Genomic DNA, 22,810 nt, shown 5'->3' on the forward strand with positions numbered 1-22,810 from the left:
AGAGTCTTGACCAATTTGTTTCATCAATATTAATATTCAAATCTGTTTCCCACTTTTGCTTTGACTTATGGGTTCCTTGTTTAATTATCTGTTCTTGAATCAAATTATACATACAAGAAATAAATTTTTTAATTTTCCCTTTTTGAATTAAAATTTCAATTTCATTAGGTTTTGGCAAAAACATTGTTTGACCCAGCTTACCTTTTAAGTAAGCCCTTAATTGAAAGTAACAAAAGAAAGTATTATTAGATATTTTATATTTATCCTTTAATTGTTCAAATGACATCAATATACCTCGTTCAAAACAATCTCCTATAAATTTAATCCCTTTTTGGTACCAATTATATAAAAGTTGATTGTCCATTGTAAAAGGAATAAGTCTGTTTTGAAACAAAGGTCTCCTAGCTAATAGAGATTTCTGTGTTTCATTATTAACATTTATCTTATTCCATAAATCAATCAAATGTGTTAATATAGGAGATTCTTTCTTTTCCCGTATCCATTTAGATTCCCATTTATATATAAAATCTTCAGGTCTATTTTCTCCTATCTTATCTAGTTCTATTTTAATCCATGCTGGTTTTTGATCATCGAAGAAAGATGCAATAAATCTAAGTTGATTTACTTTATAATAGTTTTTAAAGTTTGGAAGTTGTAACCCTCCTAACCTAAATTTACATGTCAATTTTTCCAATGATATTCTTGACATTTTACCTTTCCAAAGAAATTTTCTTACACATTTATTTAACTCTTGAAAAAATTTCTGTGGCAATTGTATTGGTAATGTTTGAAACAAATACTGTAATCTAGGAAATATATTCATTTTTACAACATTGACTCTACCTACTAATGTTATTGGTAGTATCATCCATTTGTCAAAATCTTCTTGAATTTTTTTCAACAGTGGTAAATAATTAAATTTATATAAATTCTTTACATCATTATCAAGTCTTATACCTAAATACTTTATACCATTTACCGGCCATCTAAATTGGGTTACTAATCGACATTGACTATAGTCTCCTTTAGTAAGAGGTAAAATTTCACTTTTATCCCAATTTATTTTGTAACCTGATACCTTCCCATATTCATCCAATCTAGAAGATAACTTATGTAACGAATGTTGTGGGTTTGTCAAATAGATCAAAACATCATCGGCAAAAAGATTAATTTTATATTCCTCCTGATTAACTCTAAAACCCATAATATCTGGATCAATTCTGATTAGTTCTGCTAATGGCTCTATCGCCAGTACAAATAAAGCAGGTGATAATGGACAACCTTGTCTAGTTGACCTTTTTAACTGGAATGGTGTTGAAATTTGAGAATTTGTCACTACTTTAGCTTTAGGGTTAGAATTTAAAGTTTTAATCCAATTTATAAAAGATGTTCCTAACCCATATTTTTCTAATACTTTAAATAAAAAATCCCATTCTAATCTATCAAATGCTTTTTCTGCATCCAAAGCTACTACTATACTCTTCTCATCCCTTTTTTGTGCCAAATGAATTATACTGAGTAGCCGGGTTACATTATCTGCCAATTGTCTATTTTTAATAAATCCTGTTTGATCCATATGTATTAATTTTGGTAAATATTTAGATAAGCTATTCGATAAAATTTTTGCTATTATTTTATAATCCGTATTCAATAAAGAAATAGGCCTGTATGATGTTGGTTTCATAGGGTCTCTGTCTTTTTTTGGCAATACTATTACAATAGCTGTTGAAAAAGATTCTGGAAGTTTATGTATTTTTTCTGCTTGACGTATTAGTTCCATAAAAAGAGGAAATAATAAATCTTTAAATTTTTTATAAAATTCAGGTGGAAAACCATCTTATCCTGGAGATTTATTACTTTGGAGTGATCCTAAAGCTTCTTCAACTTCTTTTAATGTAAAAGGCATATCTAATCCCTTCTGTTCTTCCAAATTCAATTTTGGAAGAGAAATTTGTGATAAAAACCTTTCTATCTCATTAACATCATTTTGGGATTCTGATTGATATAATTCAGAATAGAAATTTTTAAAAGTTTCATTTATTTCAAGAGGTTTATAAGATATTTTATTTGCCCTTGTTCTAATTGCATTTATTGTTTTGGAAGCTTGTTCTGTTTTCAACTGCCAGGCAAGAATTTTATGTGCTCTCTCACCTAACTCATAATACCTTTGTTTAGTTCTTATAATTGCTTTTTCCGTTCTATATGTCTGAAGCGTATTATATTGTAATTTCTTATTGACAAGTTGTCTTCGTTTTTCTTCTGACATATATCTTTGAGATTCTTTTTCTATTTTTGTAATCTCTTTTTCCAATTGATCTAGTTCTGCCATATATTCTTTCTTAATTTTAGACGTATAACTTATTATCTGGCCCCTAAGATATGCTTTCATCGCATCCCATAATATAAATTTATCATCCACTGAATGAAAATTTGTATCCAAAAAAAATTGAATCTGCTTTTTCATAAAATCACAGAAATCTTGACGTTTTAATAATGTTGAATTAAATCTCCATCTATAAGCCACTTCTTCCTTATCAGCCATTATTATTGTCATTAATAAAGGGGAATGATCTGATAATATTCTTGCTTTATATTCCATATTTTTCACTCTGTGTTGAATATGCATTGATAATAGAAACAAATCTATCCTTGAGAAAGTTTTATGTCTATGGGAATAGAACGAATAGTCTCTTTCTTTAGGATTGATTTTTCTCCATATATCAATCAAATTTAAATCCTTCATCAATGATAAAGTTAAATTTACTACCTTCGATTTTATAACAGCCTTGGTTGATCTATCTAAGACTGGGTCTAAGGAAAAATTAAAGTCTCCTCCAATTAATATTTTTTCATGTGCATCCGCCAAATTCAGAAAAGCTTCTTGTATGAATTTTGCATCATTTTCGTTTGGTGCATAAATATTCATAAAAGTCCATAATTCAGAAAAAAGTTGACAATGTATAATCACATATCTCCCCGCAGAATCAGTTATTACATTTTGTATTCTAATTGGTAACGTTTTATTGATCAAAATTGCTACTCCCCTCGCTTTTGAATTAAATGAAGCCGCAACAACACTTCCCACCCTATCTCTTTTTAGTTTCTGATGTTCTGTTTCTGTTAGGTGCGTTTCCTGTAAAAAAGCTAAATCTATCTTCATTTTTTTAATATGTGTTAAGATTCTTTTTCTTTTCACTGGTCCATTAAGCCCATTAACATTAAAACTCAAAAAATTCAATAAATTAGTCATTATTCTTAACAAAGTTACTCCAATCTAAAACATTACTTATCTTCTCAACTCTCATAGTTCCTTGGGGAATCTCTTTAAACTTCACCATGTTGCAATGTGTTTCCCTCCCAACCTTCCAGGCAAAAAGAAAAGAAAAGATAGAAAGAATACAAAAAAAGAAAAAACAAAATACCCCCCCCACTAATGTTGTGAATGAAAAGATACACAACACTACCCTCCTCCATTTTACGAGTCGTGGCAAAAGCCACGCTTGCACACATAATTAGCGTAGCAATCGATCAGTGCTTCTTCCAGCTCCTCTGCAACAAAAAAAATTATATATATATAGGCAAGATTAATGTTACTATTCCCAACTAATATTCCTCCAGTTTTAACCTTTCTTACCCCCCTTGTATAATTAATGATATATTTATACATTCATCCAGCTTCAAAAATCCAACAAGTCCATTTTTTAACCCAATCTTCATCTTCAATCTATCTCGCTCCCCTGGATTTGTTCTTGTATCTGGTGAACATTCAGAGAATCTCGCACAAACTGCTCTGCTTTCTGGTAGTCATCAAAAAATCTTTTTTCTCCACCAGGCAAAAAAATCTTCAAGGTTGCAGGATAACGCAGTGTAAATTGATAACCATGATCCCATAGGGTTTTTTTCACTGGATTAAATTTCTTCCTTCTCTTCAAAAGTTCATAACTTATATCAGGGTAGGAAAAAACTTTGTTCCCTTTAATTATCAATGGCCCTTTTCTATCCTTGGCAGCTCGAGCAGCTGCCTGTAGAATCCTTTCCTTGTCTTGAAATCTTAAGAATTTTATTAAAATCGATCGTGGATATTGGTCATCTTTTGGTTTTGGTCTTAGAGCTCTATGTGCCCGCTCAATTTCAATTGGTCGAACCTCTTCTTCCATTTGCAAAACATCCGGGATCCATTTTTGAAAAAATTCTATTGGTTTTTCTCCCTCCGTACCTTCTTTAAGACCAACAATTTTAATATTATTACGTCTACTGAAATTTTACAACATGTCCACTTTCTCCAAGAGTCGATTTCTTTCCGAGTTCCAGACAAGCAGACCATTTTCTGTTTTTTCCACTCTATCATTCATATGCCCCATTGCTCTTTCCATCTTTTGAAGCTTCTTATCCATTTTGTCCTGTCTTTCCATAACTTTATTATAGCACATCTTCATATCTCTAAGCTCTTCTCTTACTTTTCTTAGTTCAGCCGTTAATTGCAATATAGCCTCTCTTATGTCTCTATCATCTCCTTTACTTCCAATCGCTTCCAATTCTTCCTCCTCTTCTTCATCTGTGTCCTCTGCAGAATCCAATTCTGACTCTGAGTCATTTTCAATTGCAGTGGCTGTCGGTTCTTGTAGTTTGCGGTGTCGATTTGCGCATGCGCTCTTCTTTGCACATGCGCATTTCCGGTGTCTTCTTCGAAGAACCCGTTACCACCGCCATTGCTCCCTGTTCTACCGAAGGAGATCCAACCTGAGTCCGAGGCTCCATCGTTGCAGTAGGCCCTTTTTTCTTCCCCTCTCACGGCTGCTTCGCAACAGCAGACTTCTTTTGTTGCGGTTTAGGAGGCATATCGTAAAGTAGTCTTACAAAGTTTATAAATAGTTTTCAGAAAATATTTATTAACTTTGTTTTGTTTAAACGGTACTGTACTGATTTGTTGCGGGAGAGCTGGATTTACACGTCTCAATCCCACGTCATCACGTGACGTCCCCCAGACTTCAATTTCTGAGGAAATTTGGAATGAAATTTTTAAATTGGTTAACACTTCATTGTTATGTGCCCGCCACACTCTCCTACAACTTAATGTGGTCCATAGGGCCCACATGACTAAGGATAAGCTATCTCATTTTTATTCAGATATATCTCTCTATTGTGATAGATGTAACAATGGAGAAGCTTCACTAATTCATATGTTTTGGACATGTCCGAGTCTTGAAAAATACTGGAAGAAAGTATTTCAAGCTTTCTCTGTACTTTTCAAAGTAAATTTTAAGCCTAACCCTTTGACTGCCTTATTCGGTATTGTTGGAGGAAAAGATATTATTTTGAAGACATCTAATTTGCATATTTTGTCTTTTATTTCTCTTATAGCTAGGAGGGTGCTCTTGCTTAAATGGAAGGATGTCGTCCCGCCTACTCACATTCAATGGTTATGTGATGTTATGTCATGTTTAAATTTAGAGAAGATCCGTTGTTCAATTTCTGAACTTAGCCAAGACTTTCTTACACTGTGGAGACCATTTTTGAACTATTTTCAAAACCTTTGATTTGCTGTTAAAGTACAGATGTTGGCTAATAACATATTTCACTATGTGATAATGATTTTTTTCCTTTTTTTCTTTCTTTACCAAACAGCTTTGATCTTGGTAGTGGCTTTAGATTCTTCTTTTTTTGTATAATAAAATTATCACATTTCAATATAATGATTTAATTTAATTTACATGAACATAGGGTAATGAGATTGCAAGTGTGACTCAAATTTAATGTATTTGGTATTATTTTATCTTTTTTGACTTATAATATATATCTTCATGTACTCTGTATTCTTCTATGTAGAAATTAATAAACATATTGGAAAAGATAATAAATATACTTTTAAGTTTTGAACTTTGAATTGAGCAAAGGTAAAATACCTGGCATTCTAGAAATGGCTTGGAACTTGCTCTTGCTATCACAAATGATTAAGGTTGCAGGCTAACAGGAGACATTTGACATTGTTGGATTAGGGTGCAGAGTTGTTACTTGTCTGTAGTTTAACTACAGCTGTCTGTAGCTTATATTTTTGTGTAATTATCAATATATGTGTAACTTTCTAGTCGTTGCAGTATAGCTGCTTCTGTATTTCTCTAGAAGCTTCTTAGGTTTTCTGCAGCAGGTGTCACACCACTTGAATCTGGCTGTTTCATAAGTTAATTGTTATCACTGGGTAGTTGTAATCTTTTTAGATGAAGCTATAGTAGTTTTTGTATAAGGTGGCCATAACTTATTTGTTCTCCCTCTTTTTTGATGTTCTTGTAATGTCTATAGGCAATAAGTTTTATGCCCCACTCTTGACTTCCAAACCTCTAGATTGCAAAGTCACCAGGATCCACCAAATAAGATCTCTCTCCATTGTTCAGATCTTACAATTAAGGCAGTGAAGCAGAAAATGCTGAAGAAGGGTGTGAAACTGCAGATTCCAGAATAGTGAAATGTGCCTCGTCAGAGGATGAGATGCTGATGCTCAAGCTTAACTTTATGCATCATTAGAAGAGTGCAGAAAGCCAAGGACAATGAGGTCAGAATAGGATTGGAGGATTACAATGATAAATGTGACCCTAGTTACTTTAAAGGTTGTATTTCAAAATCTTGCTGTGAACAGGATTTGTTTTATCTCACCATGGAGATTCCAGTGATTCCCAGAAATTCTATCTGGGAGAATCGTCCCAAGGTAAATTCTGATTTTTTCTGTATGGAGTTAGTCAACAGTGCAGAACCATGGCCAAATATTGTCGCAGAGTCATTCAGCTCAATACTGACCTGTCAGGTGCAAGGCTGAGGAAGTACTACACAGGTCATATGGTGTTCCATAACAATGCCATCTGGGGAAACCATTTTCTACTTAAAAACAAAGTGCTCTGCCTAGTATGTACTATTGACTGTCAAGATAATTATGGGTTGGTTTGTTATGGGTATGAGGCTGCGAAGGAGTGTTCTCAGTGGATTTCTAGGAATATTTGCTATCAAATTAAGTTCCACCTTTAATTGAGAGCTGACAGTTCTCTCCACAGACTGAAATCCTGGCCGGTGAGTCCTCTTTTTCCTGATACTCAATCTTTGTACTGCTGACAACCATGCACCCTAGTCTCAGTGCAAGTAAATAAGCATTTTAGGATTTTCAGTTTCCACAGTATTTATTTTCATTAATTTTGGAAAACAAAAATTCTGCTTCCCCCTTTTACCTCTTGTTTTCTACTTGTCTATTTTTCAATATTTTTTGCCAGCCACTGGTAATTTTTTTTTCTCTCACTTTTTTTTCTACATAAGTAATCCCAGTATTGATCAGGGTTTGGCAAGGTTCTGAAAAGTGTACCAATAACCAAAATACCTTTAGCTTAAATTCATTAAGCAAGGCACTTGAGCAAGGCACTTAACCACACATTGCGCTGTGACGACACTGGTGCCAAGCTGTATCTGCCCTAGTGCCCTTCCCTTGGACAACATCGGTGGCATGGAGAGGGGAGACTTGCAGCATGGGCAACTGTTGGTCTTCCAAAAGTCTTGCCCAGGCCTGCGCCCTGGAAACCTTCCAAGGCGCAAATCCATGGTCTCACAAGACTAACGGATGCCTATTTTTTTTTAATTCATTTAAAAAACTGCCATACATGTATGAATAATATTACAGAGGTAAAGGACTATTTGGAAAACATTTACAGGCTGGTCAAAGAAACCAAAACAGTGAACAGGATGAGAATGCAACATAAACACCAAAGCCAATAACTCAAAACAAAAGCAGGTCTGGGATGCACTGTTCCATCTGTTCAATATAAAAGTTTACAGACGCTATTATCATTACTAATTGCAAGTTCAACATATTTTCAACCTTTTCAGGCTCCTTTTCATTAATTTTAAACTCATCTTAATTGACATATGAACAGAGCACATGAATGACTTACTCAAGAATCTCACCTAAACATGCTGAGGAAACACTGGGACTCACCTTGGTGTCCTTCAAGTATTTTGAATAAAAATCACTGGCTATTGCTTCATACAACGGTTTAGGTCTGTAATCTATGTAGCTGAACTCAGCAGATGCCCACTCCAGGAAATCTTTCTCATCACCAAGGAGCTGACCATTGAGAAAGCACACGACGCAAGAACTGAAGCCCCAGATATCACTTCCTCTCTGCTGTATAAAAAGAATAATTACACCAAAACTTCCTCTAGTGCTTAGTGCTCTACTAAAGTAAGATACTGTGCTAATGGGGAACCATCCTAATAACATATTTTTCATATAATACAAATTGTACAAAATTACAGTTGGCCATTCTACCCATCTACCTGTTCTGATCAAATGTTTTAATTATCCCAAGATACCTCAAAAGGATCATGATAATCCAGGATTACAGGATCAGTGCATGGCACCCATCCATACACCTGAATCTGATTGTCCATACATCTGAGCCCAAACTGCTCTGACTGTACGGCTTTAACTGATTTTAATATGGATCAAATTGAAGATGTTATAAATGCCTGAAGAATCCTTAGAAGTGGCATCTGTAGAAGTTCCCACTTTAGGGCTAAATTCAGAAAATGTAGGGACCACTCAGCAGCTCAGACAGTATCTGTGGGAAAATATATAGTTAATGCTTCAGGACAAAAAACTCAGTGATTGTTGAAACATAAACTTCTTTCCCCTTTCCACAGATGTTGCCTAGCTGGGCCTGAGCTTCCAGTATTTTCTGTTTAGTTTCAGATTTCCAGCATCAGCATTTTTTTTTAATCCCTACTTTTGGTCATTAAGTAGTATCTCCTTGTGATGAGCCAGTTGTATGATGTCCCAACTCAAAATATGATTTCAATTTCATGCATAATGAGTGTTAATGACCCATCAACTTCTCCAGGTGAGTGGAGAGAAAGGCTGGCTCTTTGTCAACTCTTACAAATGGAAATTTAGACTGACTGATCAAGCTTCCCAATGTCTGGAAATTACTGAGAACTTATTCCCATAAACCAGTAAAAATAAGGTTTAAAGAATATGTAAAAATAAGCTAGATGTTTTGCACAATCAGAGATGTTCTTCTGCACACCGCTGTTGTAACATGCGATTATTTGAGTCACTGTTGCCTTCCTGTCAGCTTGAACCAGTGTATCAATTTTCCTCTAACCGCTCTCATTTGCCCACAGAACTGCCGCCCACTGGGTGTTTTTTGTTTTCACACCATTCTCTATAAACTCGAGTTCTGAAGATGGGTCTAGGAGCAAAACATCAGCTGCTTATTTATTTTCATGGATGCTGTCTGACTTGCTGAGGTTCTCCAGCATTTTGTGTGTGTCACTTAAAAATGCACCTGTTCCTGGAATTTTAGGTCACAATTTGACCCTGAATTGTGTTTTATGCCTTTGGTCCTTTGACAGTCTGGCATTCTAAACTTTTCAGCCGTTAGCAGCTGTGATGCTATGCTGTTAGGAACTTGTAACTTTGCAAGCTCTTGGAAAAGCTCCACCATTTACTCATCCCACAGAGTTCCCATCTATCAGGCAGGACAATGTAAATCTGGATTTCAGTCGACCAACAAGCTGCTTCACTGCAATCCTGCTAAAAATCACAGACTGAACTGTGCATTTTAGGGGCTCTAATTTTGCAAGACTATAAGGAAAAAAATCATTATTTAGAAAGGCAGTCGCTCCCAAACAAATAATAGGTATTCTATTGACACAAATACATACTTAAAAGTTTTTTTAAATAATAAAAAAAAACCTTGAATACCTTCTTCATCTCAGCCAGGTAGGTATCCCATGCAAATTCTAAAAGTGGCCGTATCACTGGCTCAGCCAACCGTAAAGGAAATGTCAGCCTCAGCACCTATGTAGAAAGAATAACTTACACTTTATTTTTTTTCTTTCAGCCTATTTTTCCACACTTTTCCATACATTCCAATACCTTTTTTGAAGAAAGCATCCAGATTACCACCAGATTTATCTTGGTCTAATTTTATGGCTATGTTCACTTCTTGCAGATTTTTAAGAAATAATTATTTCAACACTATAAAATTCAATAATAGAAAACTCAGCTAGATGACCAATAATGTTAACACAACCTATCCTTAAGATTAAATGCTTTCTATTGTCACCTGTGTTCTTCTGGAGAAGTATCTCTCCCAAAGTGTGTGCCCAGATGTCTATGTAATTCTCTCTTTAAGAAGGGAAGGAGGCAGAAGAAGGGAAATTACAGGCCAGTTAGCATGTTATATGTTAATGATTTGGATGATAATTGATGGCTTTGTGGCCAATTTTGCAGACAATACAAAGATACAGTAGGTGGAGATGCAGGTAGTGTTGAGGAAGCAGAGTCTACAGAAAGACAGATTGTGAGAATGGGCAAAGAGGTGGCAGATGGAATATAGCGTATGGGAAGTATCTGGTCATGCACTTTGGTAGAAGGCTTTAGGCATAGACTTTCTTCTAAACAGAGAGCAAATTCAAAAATCAGAGGTGCAAAAGGACTTGGAAATCCCTGCACAGGATTCTCTAACTTGCAGGTTGAGTCATGGTAAAGAAGGCAAATACAATGTTAGCATTGATTTTAAGAGGATTAGAATATAAAACCAAGGATGTAATGCTGAGGTTTTATCAGTTGAAGTTCAAGATTAATGGTTATTCAACCAAACATGAATACCCCTGAATACAGCCAAACAAAACAGCTTTAGTCTGGGGCAAGGTGTAAAACACAGTACCAAAAGTCATACAAAGAACAAGGCATTTCTATATAGAACATATCAGATATCAGTAAAATATAGTCACACTAAAAAAAATAGTTCAAGTTCCTGAGTCCATGAATTTTGCAGCAGTTGAACATGATACAGCTTGTCTTCTGCCGAGTGAATACTGGAGAGCAGCATTGCCACCATGCCACAAAGCCTCCGACACCTCTCTCCTAGAAGGCTGCAAACAGGTGACACTGCAGCTTGAGGTCTAGTCTTTGTTACGACTGAGGCCATGCAGCTTTCCCCCATCGGTTCTGCCAATAAACTAGTGAACCGGATTTGCAGCATTGCACATTACAAAGGAAAGTGATTAAGCCAATCACTCGCTGTTAGACTGCACACTGATTCCAACACCTCTCTGTAGCAAGCAGTAACACGGTCTGCATCAAGTCCAGCTCCTTCACTTTCTCTGCCAACGAGTAACTCACTGATGGGGTAGACCTAAAATACTCTGCAGATGCTGGGGTCAAAGCAACACTCACAACACGCTGGAGGAACTCAGCAGATTGGGCAGCATCCGCGGAAATGATCAATCAACGTTTCGGGCCGGAACCCTTCATCAGGACTGAAGAGGGAAGGGGCAGAGGCCTTATAAAGATGGGGGGAGGGTGGGAAGGAGAAGGCTGGTAGGTTCCAAGTGAAAAACCAGTAAGGGGAAAGATAAAGGGGTGGGGGAGGGGAAGCAGGGAGGGGATAGACAGGAAAGGTGAAGAAGGAATAGGGGAAAACACAATGGGTAGTAGAAGGAGGCGGAACCGTGAGGGAGATGATAGGCAGCCGGGGGAGGGGGCAGAGTGAAATAGTGATAGGGGAAGGGAGGGGGAGGGAATTACCATAAATTGGAGAATTCTATGTTCATACCAAGGGGTTGGAGACTACCTAGACAGTATATGAGGTGTTGCTCCTCCAACCTGAGTTTAGCCTCATCATGGCAGTACAGGAGGCCATGTATGGACATATCTGAATGGGAGTGGGAAGCAGAGTTGAAGTGGGTGGCAACCAGGAGATCCTGTCTGTTGTGGCAGACGGAGGGTAGACCTGTAGTACCTTAAGTTCTTATATCCAGCAGGGGTTTGTGATCATAAAAAGTACTCTTATAAAAGACATTAACACCTTTGGTTGGTCCCTTTGAAGCCTCTGTGTATGAGCATGCTGCTACCTTAACAGAAAATGCACTGGTCAGATTGCACTTAGAGTATTGAATGTAGTTTTGGGCCCCTTACCTAAGAAAGTATGTACTTGCATTGGAGGGGGTCCAGAGGAGGTTCACAAGAGTGATCCCAGGAAAGAAAAGGTTAACATATGAGGAGCATTTGATGGCTCTGGGCCTATACTTGCTGGATTTTTGAAGAATGAGGGGGGATCTCATTGAAACCTATCAGATATTGAAAGGACATATAGAGTGGATGTGGAGAGTATGTTTCCTATAGTTGGGGAGTCTAGGACCAGAGGACAAAGCCTCGAAATAGGATATCCTTTACTACAGAGATGAGGAGGAATTTCTTTAGCCAGAAGGTGGTGAATTTGTGGAATTCACTGCCACAAACAGCTGTGGCGGCCAAGTCACTAGATATGTCTAAAGCAGAGGTGATAGGTTCTCTTTCAGTAAGGTCGTCAAATATTACGGGGAAAAGACAGGACAATAGGTTGAGAGGGATATTAAATCAGCCATAATGGAATGGTGGAGCAGACCCGATGCATCAAATGGCCTAATTCTGTTCCTAAGGTCTTGTGGTCTAAATATTATTCTCTTACACCATTTTTGAAAGAAAGTTCCATTATATCTATAAAGTTCCTTTTCCTGACTGAATGGACAGGGTTATACTCATCTCATCTCAGACTGGCAGGTGTATAGAGAAGTGCAGACCACATCCTCTCGTGGGTCAACTCAAGTCCCACTTCTACACCTCCGTACTGGGGCATGGAAATTGGAGACAAAGTGAAGGACAGGTGATGGTGCAACTGAACTCTGACCTCCTACCCTACCACTGGACTCACCAGGTGTCCAGAACCAAATGTACTTCACAACCAGTTCCTCAGTACGATGCCCATCACGTCTGGCATAAATTGTCTTGTCAAACTTGAGTAAAATAGTAAATAACAATGTGGTTTCTTTATTTTTCTTCATAGTATTTTACGTTTTAATTAATTTCCAGTCATAGAAATATCATTAAGTACATTTATTATTTAAAAAACAATTTTAAGGTCTTAATTACTTAAACTAACAGATCAAAATGTCTTTGTTAGAAACCTTCAGAGCTTTAGGGTTTAGCACCTGAGGCTTGTTGCTGCATGTCACCCTCTCTGCCCTACAGGACAACTCTAGCACCCAGGCCTCCAGGCTGATCAACCCCACAGAGCCGGAAAAGTGTAGCCCTCGGAAAGGCTAGGGGTAGGAGCGGCCAGCAGGACCGATCAATCTAAATCCATTTGGCCTGCGTCCCTCTTTGCCTTTCCTATCCATGTCCAAATGCCTTTTAATCACTGTAATTATATTTGCATCTATGGTGTTCTTTAGCAGGAAGTTCCAGATAATCACTACCCTAAAGTAAATGAAGTAACAAATATTATGTATTATGTTACCATATATTACCTTGAGATTCATTTTCTTGCAGCTATTTACAGAAAATAAAATACAATAGAATTTATGAAAAACTATGCATGAACAAAGACTAATAAACAACCATTATGCAAAATATGACAAACTGTGCCAATATATATAAAAAAAATGAGAACCTTAGTTCTAAAATCCTTGAAAGTGAGTCTGTAGGTTGTGGAATTATTTCAGCATTGTGGTGAGTGAAGTTTCCCATGATGGCTCGGAAGCCTGATGGTTGTAGGCTACTAACTATTCCTGAACCTGGTGGTGTGGGACCTAAGGCTCCTGTACTTCCTTCCTTATGGCAGTAGCAAGAGGAGAACCAAGTCTACCTATAGTTGGTGGGAGTCCCTGATGATGGATGCTGCTTTCTTGTGACAATGTTTGTGGTATTCACCACTTTCTGTAGACTTTTCTATTCTTGGGCATTGGTGTTTCCTAGCTGTGATGCAACTAGTTAGGATACTTTCCAATGTGCATCTATAGAAACTTTGCCAAAGTTTTTGGTGACACGCCCAAACTATGCAAACTTCTAGGAAAGTAGAGGCACCTTCTTTGTGAAGGTACTTACAAGCTGGTCCCAGGTCAAATCCTCTGATATGCTAACACCAAGGAATTTAAAGCTACTGGCCCTCCCCATCTCCATTCCCCGAATGAGAACTGTGACTCCGATTCATGGAACTCCAACTTCTTCCTCCTGTAGTCAACTTTGGTCTTGCTGACACTGAGTGAGAGGTTGCTGTTGTGGCACATTCAGCCAGATTTTCAATCTCCTTCCCTCCTCTGATTTGATACCATCTGGCCAACAACAGTGGTATCATCACTGCACTGATGGTCATTGTGGAGGAGATGTTATTGCCAATTTCTACTGACCGGGGTTTGTAAGTGAGGAAATTGAGCTCTAGGTCTTGGAGCTTAGTGATAAGTTTTGATCGTATTGAATGCTGAGCTATAATCAACGAAAATCATCCTGATGTGTGCATCTTCATTGGCCAGGTGCTCCAGAGCTAAATTGTAGTGGATCCATATCACTCCTCAGGCAGGAGCTGCAATGCCCCAGGACCAATTTCTCAAAGCACTCATCACAGTGGATATAGGTGCTACTGGACAAAAATTGAGGCAGGTCACTATGTTCTTCTTGGGCACCGATTGATGCTTGGTTAAAATAGGTGGGTATGTATCTTAGATTGGCGAAGCGAGTGGTTGAAGATGTCTGTAAACACTCCAGCCAGCTGATTAGCACAGAATTTCAGTAGTTGGTCAGATACACCACCTGAGCCAGATGCTTTCTGTGGATTCACCCTCCTGAAGGATTTCACATCAGCCTCAGAAACCAAAATCACAGGGCCGTCGGCAACTGTAGGGGTTGGGGGGAGGGGTAAGAGTTCTGTGTGAAAAGGTTACCCATCAGATCTTTAAATTTGCCCTTGTTCAGCTTAAACCTGTGCTCTCTAGTTCAAGGCTCCCCAGCCTAGCAAAAAGTATTTATCCTATCTATGCCCTTTATGATTTCATAAACCTCCATAAATTCATCCATCAGCCACCAACGTTCCAGTAAAGATAAAACCTACCTATTGAATCTCTCCATACCAGGAAACACCACCCATTAAATCTCTTCTGAACACTCTCTAATGCCACCACAACCCTATGCTTTACCCTCTTTTGCTGTAAGGAATAACGCAAAGTTAGTAAGAGACTCAGAATCAAAATCATTAGAGCACAAGAAGCAAGCTGGTCCATCAAGTTCTTGGTGGCTGTTTGTCAAGAAATTCAGAGAGTGTTGTTGCCAGAGCCTTATATTCTTTTTAAATTCAAATATTCATCCAACTTCCTTTTGAAAAACACAGTTCAATTACATTCACCGCAATTTAAGGCAGCGTACTCCCAGATCATAACTATATAAAGAATTTTCTCCTGTCACTCCTGGATCTATCTGAGTTACTTTTAATTTGTGTTGTCTGTTCTTGACCTTCCTACTAATAGAAACAATTCCTTGCTACTGAATCCTTAGCAACACAAAAAGATATGGGCCAGTTAGATCAGGAAAAATAAAGATGAAAAATAAGGGAAAAGGAACAGAAGGAAAGTGGTTACTGAAAGTTTGAGAATTCATTGTTGATGCCATCAGGTTGGAGACAGTCCAGGTGGAATATGATGTGTTATGTCCAGCTGGATCCTTAGTTGCCTGTGATCATCTTATAGAATTTGTCTTTTCCTGCTCTGTGCGACATGATTATACTTATAGCTTCCAGGTTTTTAGTTGGTGTCCCATAGTTTTTGAATTATTTACCAATCTTGTGCAGCTAGTTTTCTCACAGCTACAGAAATCCAGGCTCAATCCTAACCTCTGGTGTGATCTGTGAGGAGTTTGGATATTCCTTCTGTGATTGCAGAAGTTTTCCCCAGGTGATCTTATCTCCTTTCACATTCCAGTGTGCTGTGAGCTGGTAGTTAATTGGCCACCACAAATTGCCTCTAGTGTGTAGGGGAGTGATAGTATTTGGGAGAATTGATAGGAATGTGGGGAGAATTAATTGCAGAGAAAACTACTGGAGGAATGAGATTGCTGTGTGAGCTGACAGACCTGATGGGCCAATATGAATTTATTTGTTACTAGACAATGGGGTGACCCGTTGGGGCACCCTTTGACAGAAGGGTAGTGCAGTCTGATGTGACCAGAATAAACATTAAATTTTCCTGAATGCTATTGGCATCGTTTTGCTTTGGAAACTGAAGTAGAAAACCTCAGTTTATTAAAGAAGAATGATGTGAAGCAAAGCAAATATAGCTCCTCCTTGTTTAACGAAGGACACTTGATGGCATCATGTCTTCTGCTGTTGGTTCTTTGTCTCTGATCCTGGAGACATGCATTTCTTAGCCTCTTTGTCTTTTCCTCTTTCCTCCTTCTGTGCCTTTCATTCTGGAGACGTGCAGCCCTTTCATACCCCGTCTCTTCATTTCTTCTGCTGTTTGTTGTCTGTTTCTGATCCTGGAGACATGCATGCCTCTCCTCCTCTGTCTCTTCTTCTCTCATCTTTTTTTGTCCTGACTCTTTGATCCTGGAGTCGTGTGGCCCTAGCCTCATCCAATTCTTGCTCTCTCCTTCTCCTTGCCGCTTCCCAATGACGTTTGGCATCATCTCTTGACCATAATGTCCCCCTTCCCCTTCCATGCAGCATAATTAGGCTGACCATTTTTTTTTACCCTAATGCTGGATAGAAGATATGAAGCAGTAACACCAAAGGATGCTGATTACTCTTGATGATGTGGTTGGTGCTCTCCTAAATGGACGTGATATAGTCACCGCTGTCCTTTGACTGTAGCAAAGGGTTTTATGGGTGTCTGAAAGCACGTCAGTACAATGAGATTTAATTATCTCTTATTGATGAGTGGCAATTAAATCTGTTCCAATCCTGCACATGCTGATGGTGATTATCAGAATGTGACCCCTTGAAATAGAGCTGCCCTGCCTTTTGCTCCGGTAGGTGTCGCTGCTGAGGCTGGTCATGCGCATGCATTGGGCTGTCACGTCCCGATTTCCATGATGGCCGATCGACTCTCGGGTGAAAGCCAACCTGTTGATTTTTGGCGAATGAGCAATTTTATAGGAATATATAACCCTGAACTTTGCCTGCATTCTGTAGGTTAGTGCATTTTAATTTGATTTAGCCAAAAAAAGTGCCGCTGTAATGCACCGTTTGCACTAATTGGAGGTCACAAACAGACAGACAGTGCATGAGAGTTTTAGTAGTATATAGATAAAGAAATATAGAAACAGGAAACAATTTGTCCGAATGATTGTCAATTCCTGCATGACGTGAAATCTACTATGCTTTTGCAAATCTCAAATTCTTGGCATCCACTGATACAGATCCTTTTTTCTGCTACAACCTCACAAACCGTCAACTCCATTCCTTCAGTTTATCTTTTAACAGCAAATAGTAGTTCAAATGAATTGTACATATATCTTTGTAAAACAAATTGCTGTTTTGATTTGTAATACCTTCTTCATCCCTTATTCCCTCTTGCAATTGCAATTTAGTATTTATGGATTGTAGCTCAACTTGAATCAAACAAATCAGTCAGAAATCAAATCACCTTAGCAGTTACTGTCACAGTATGAAATCTTGAATCTTCCAGCAGCCCCACCACCTCTAGCTGGAAAGGGGGATCCATTCTTAGTTACTTATGTAAACAATAAGCAGCTTCTAGAGGGCACTTACAGATTACCAACAAAAAACATTGGCAACATTTATAAATTGAACAACTAGCATTTCACAGACACCATTTTATCTTGTGGTGGGGAAGATACCACATGCCATGATCAAGCAGAGTTCACAATCAATCATTTGTGATGTCACTGCAAATTCATCTTCAGCATTACTTTCCTCCCTTTAAGGCACTGAATAACAGAGAATAACATCAAATATTCTCACAAATCATACAGAACTGCTTTCAAACATAACTTTAAAAACAAAGATGGAGTCACTAGTGACAGCAGATATTGGAATCTGGATTAAAGAACAAACTGCTGGAGGAACTCAGTAGGTTGAGTAGTATCAGCCCAGATCCCACCCCACCCACCACTCCCACAGATGCTGCTTGACCAGAATACGAGATGTGCACTCAAGTTAAAAATTTACAATGCCAGTTAGTGTTTAATATAGCAGTGACAGTAATTCTTTTGATTTTCAGAATTTTGTTCATCCACAATGCTGTTTGATGATACAATTTCCATGTTTTTTGAATTATGCCATAATTATTAATACTAAAATGTTATTAAGCTCATACAGGCTGTTTAAATATCTTACTAATCATACTTTTAATCTCATAATTAGTTCACTGTAGCCTAATTGTATTGATAGAAAACACTTGTACTTTTTCTTGGCACAATTTCATGTTGCCTAAGGTCCTATGTTGGGGAGGTTGAATGTGCATTCATTATCATAGAATATTGCAGCAAAGTTCGGGTTCTTCAGCCCACTATGTCGTGCTGACCTGTTAACCCACCCCAAGATAAATCCAGCCCTTCCTCCTACATTAATGTATTTCATTCATGGAAATGTTTTATTCTGCTCAGAGGATAATGCTGACAGCAAAGTGGATATCAAGAACAAAGAAGAGGTGAGTCCTAGTGGGAGACAATAAAAGAAAGCCAAATCAAAAGTGGATAAAATAAAAATAATGTGAGACCTTCGAAGATTTATCTAATAGACTGGATGAGCGGGAAACCAGAGGATGTGTTTTTAGATATTTAGAAAGCATTTAAAGAGGTCCTGCACAGATCGATGAACAAGTTTAGAATACATAGAATGTAACAATAATATCCTACTGTGGATTTAAGAAAGAAAGTAAATAATACTATCAATAGGTACTTCTGCTATTGGCAGGTTATGGATAATGGGTTACTAAAGAGATCAGCACTTAATTTGATTGAGCAGGTCATTTCTAACTGCTGGTGACATGAAACAAATCAGGAGTGCAAGTAGTGATGAAGATGCAAAGAGGCTACAAGGGGATATAGACAAGCTGTGTGAGTGAGAAACAAGTGGCAAAGTATCATTTTAAGCAGTGAAAGATTGAGAAATGTTGATGTTCAACTGTATATGTGTTGTGTGTTTAACTCACTGAAAGCTAACACGCAAGCACAACTCACAATTAGGAAAGCAATTGTTATTTTTTTCTGCAAGATGATTTGAGCACAGGATTTTGAATAACTTATTACAATTCTTCAAGGTCTTAGTGAGACTACACCTGGAGTATTGCATACAATATGAATGAGTCTCCTTGCCTATAGAAGGATATACTTGCTAGAGATGGATTGCATTAAAAGGACTGGTTGAAGAATTGGCAGAATGAGTAGGCTTCTTCACTCTACAAAATACTTTGAGGACTTGACAGGGTAGACACAGAGAACAACACAAACAAAATGTTGGAGGAACTCATTAGGTCAGGCAGCATTTATGGAGAGAAATAAACCATCATCAGGACTGGAAGGGAAGGGGGAAGAAGCCAGAATAAGAGGTTGGGCGGAGGGGGAAGAGTACAGGCCGGCAGATGATAGGTGAACAACGGTGGAGGGAAGTAGGGGATGAAGTGAGAAGCTCGGAGCTGATACGTGGAAGAGGTAAAGGACTGAAGAAGAAGGAATCTGATAGGAGAGTGGACCATGGATGAAATCAGAGGAGGGGGCACCAGAGGAAGGTGATTGACAGGTGAAGAGAAGGGGTAAAAGGGGAGCCAGAATGGGAAATGGAAAAAGAGAGAAAGTGGGGGGGGGGGGCTGAAATTACCAGAAATTAGAGAAATTGATGTTCATGCCATTAGATTGGAGGCTACCCAGATGGAATATGAGGTGTTGCTCCCCCAACCTGAGTGTGCTTTCATTGGGGCAATAGACAAGGCCATCAATCAACATTTTGGAATGGGAAATCAAATTTGATGGGTGGCTATTAGGAAATCTCACCATCTGTGGTGGATAGAGCAGAGATGCTTGACAAAGTGGTCTCCCAATCTGCATTGGATCTCACTGATGTAGAAGAGGCTGCACTGGGAGCACCAGATACAGTAGATATCTGACAGACTTGCAGGTGAAGTATTGCCTCACTTGGAAGGACTGTTGGAGTCCTGAATGGTGGTGGTGTAGCAGTAGCAATTGTCCTGCTTGCAGAGAAAAGTGGCAGGAAGATCAGTGGGGAGAAACGAGTGGACAATGGAGTCACATAGAAAGTGATTCCTAGGGAGGATGCCTTCCCTCACCAATCTATAATTAGGAGGCCATTAAGGACTGAAATGAGATTCTTTTTTCCTCTCAGAGGGTAGTGAATCTGTTAAGTTCCCACTATAAGAAGATCATGGGGATTCGGTCATTGATTGCATTCAATACAATATTAAAATAAAACAAAGAGTATGAGCCACAAGCATCTACTCAAAGCATATTGGTGTATTTGTGTAAATGCACTTGTTCTGTGCAGTGTGCACATTTTATGCCTTTGATGCTGTACTTTCTCTGTAATACCCTTGAATTTTTATAAAATATCCTATTTAGACAGCACATCTGCTCATAATTAAAGAGTGGTGCCACAACAACCTCTCATTCAATGTCAGCAAGACCAAGGAGCTGATTATTGATTTCGGGAGGAGGAATCCAGAGGTCCTTAAGCCAGTCCTCATTGGAGAATCAGAGGCGAAAAGGGTCAGCAACTCTAAGTTCCTCAGTGTTATCATTTCAAAGGATCTATCCTGGGCCTAGCACATAAATGGCATTTCAAAGAAAGCACAGCAGTGACTCGACTTCCTTAGAAGTTTGTAAAGATTTGGCATGACAACTAAAACTTTCATAAACTTCTATAGATGTGTGGTGGAGAGTATACTAACTGGTTGCATCACAGTGTGGTATGGAAACACCAATGCCTTTGAACAGAAAATCCTACAAAAAGTAGTGGATTTACCCGGTCCATCACAGGTAAACTCCTCCCCACCTTTAAGCACATCTACACAAAATGCTGTTGCAGGAAATCAGCATATGACATCAAGGAACCCCACCACCCAGGCCATGCTCTCTTCTCACTGCTACCATCAAGAAGGAGGTACATGAGCCTCAGGACTCACACCACCAAATTCAGGAACCTTCAACCATCAGGCTATTGAACCAGAGGGGATAACTTCATTCAACTTCATCGTCACTGAACTGTTCCCACAATCTATAGACTCACTTTCAAGGACTCTTCATATTCTCTATACTTATTGCTTGCTTGTCTATCTATTTATCTATTTGTTATTTTTATTTTCCATTTGCACATTTTGTTGTCTTTTGCACATTGGCTGTCGTCCATCCTGTTTGATGTGGGTTTCAATGACTATTGTACTTCTTGGATTTTCTGTGCATGCTTGCAACAAAACGAATCTCAGGGTTGTATATGGTGACATTTACTTTATGTACTTTGATAATGATTTTACCTTGAATTTAACACCAGGAGGCGATTATAAGAATATGGCAACAGCACTGATATTATTTATAGAAACAAGAGACCAAAAGTCTAAAATTTGAATGACTCAACATACCATAACATTAAACCTTCAGCTAATTATGTCATTAATGCCTGTAGTCAAATCTGTATTATAACATCTTTGAAATGCAATATTGTGAATATCAGCAAACAAATTAGAAGCTGGGAAGGGGGAGAAAGAATATTTATACAAGAGTAAAACATGACTATTTTTGAATATTATGCTCATGTCCACCTCTCTCAATATTACTTACACATTTCCAGCCTCTACCCTAGGTTCCCTTTATTATTGAGACATCGGACAGAAGGTTGTTCAACCATGAATCAGAATCATGTTAAATATCTTTGGCACATATCATGAAAATTGTTGTTTTGCGGCAGCAGTATGTTATAATACATAACAAAAAACAATAAATTACAAGAAGAAATATACTGTGTATTAAAATTAAATAACTAGTGCAAAAGGAGAGCAAACAAAAAGAGAAAAAAATAGTGAGTTAGTGTACAGTACATGGGTTCATTGGTCATTTAGAAGTCTGAGAGCGGAGAGGAAAAAGCTATTCCTAAAATGTTGAGTGTGCCTCTTCAGGATCCTGTACATTCTCCTTGATGGCAGCAATGAGGAAAGGGCATGGGGAGGCTAGTGCTCGTGATGGAATTGGCAGAGTTTGCAATTTTCTGCAGCTTTTTCTGATCCTGTGCAGTGGCTTCTCCATATCAGATCGTGATGTAAACAGTTAGAATGCTCTTTACAGTACATCTGTAAAAATTTGAGAGTCTTTGGTAACATACCAGGTCTCCTCAAACTCCTAATGAAATATAGCTGGTGTCATGCCTTCTTTGTAATGGTATCAATATACTGGGCCCAGGATAGATCTCTAGAGATGTTGATACCCAGGAACTTGAAACTGCTCATCCTTTCCACTGCTGATCCCCTGACGAGGACAGGTATATATTCCCTCAATTTCCCCTTCCTGAAGTCCAGAATCAATTCCTTGGTCTTACTGATGTTGACTGCAGGTTTGTTGTTGCGACACCACTCCACTAGCTGATCTATCTCACTTCTGTATGATTCCTTGTCACCATCAAAAAATCTGTCAACTACATTTGAATTATCAGCAAACTTATAGATAATGTTTGAGCTGTGCCTAACCCCATAGTCATGGGTGTAGAGAGGGTAGAGCAGTGGGTTAAGCATGCATTCTTGAGGAGCACCAATGTTGATTGTCAGCGAGGAGGAGATGTTTTTTCACATCTGCTCTGACCATGTGTTGGAAGCTCAACTAATTATGTATTTCCCAGTGCCCAATTAAAAAGGCAGAGGCAATATGAATAAAAAATTGGTGAATAGTAAACAGCTATATATTCGACTGAAGAGAAGTATGCAGAAATACCTATCAGTCTGAACGTTGTACCTTTTGATATATGCTAATAACCTGGATGGGCATTCATTACAACGTGGTCAC

At 38.2% G+C, this 22,810-nt stretch overlaps 1 protein-coding gene across 1 annotated transcript in view; it reads right to left on the reverse strand.

Annotated features, from left to right (window-relative positions):
• The window catches only part of ppil6 (peptidylprolyl isomerase (cyclophilin)-like 6), a 37,574-nt gene that overhangs the window by 13,290 nt on the left and 1,474 nt on the right, over positions 1-22,810 (reverse strand). The window contains exons 2-3 of the mRNA XM_072246241.1: positions 9,740-9,835; positions 7,970-8,158 (exon numbers count right to left, since the gene is read on the reverse strand). Of these exons, the coding sequence (XP_072102342.1) occupies positions 7,970-8,158; positions 9,740-9,835 (285 nt within the window). The remainder of the gene's footprint in view (positions 1-7,969; positions 8,159-9,739; positions 9,836-22,810) is intronic.

This window comes from Mobula birostris, chromosome 2 (genome assembly GCF_030028105.1).
Source record: "Mobula birostris isolate sMobBir1 chromosome 2, sMobBir1.hap1, whole genome shotgun sequence".
Lineage (NCBI taxonomy): Eukaryota > Metazoa > Chordata > Chondrichthyes > Myliobatiformes > Myliobatidae > Mobula > Mobula birostris.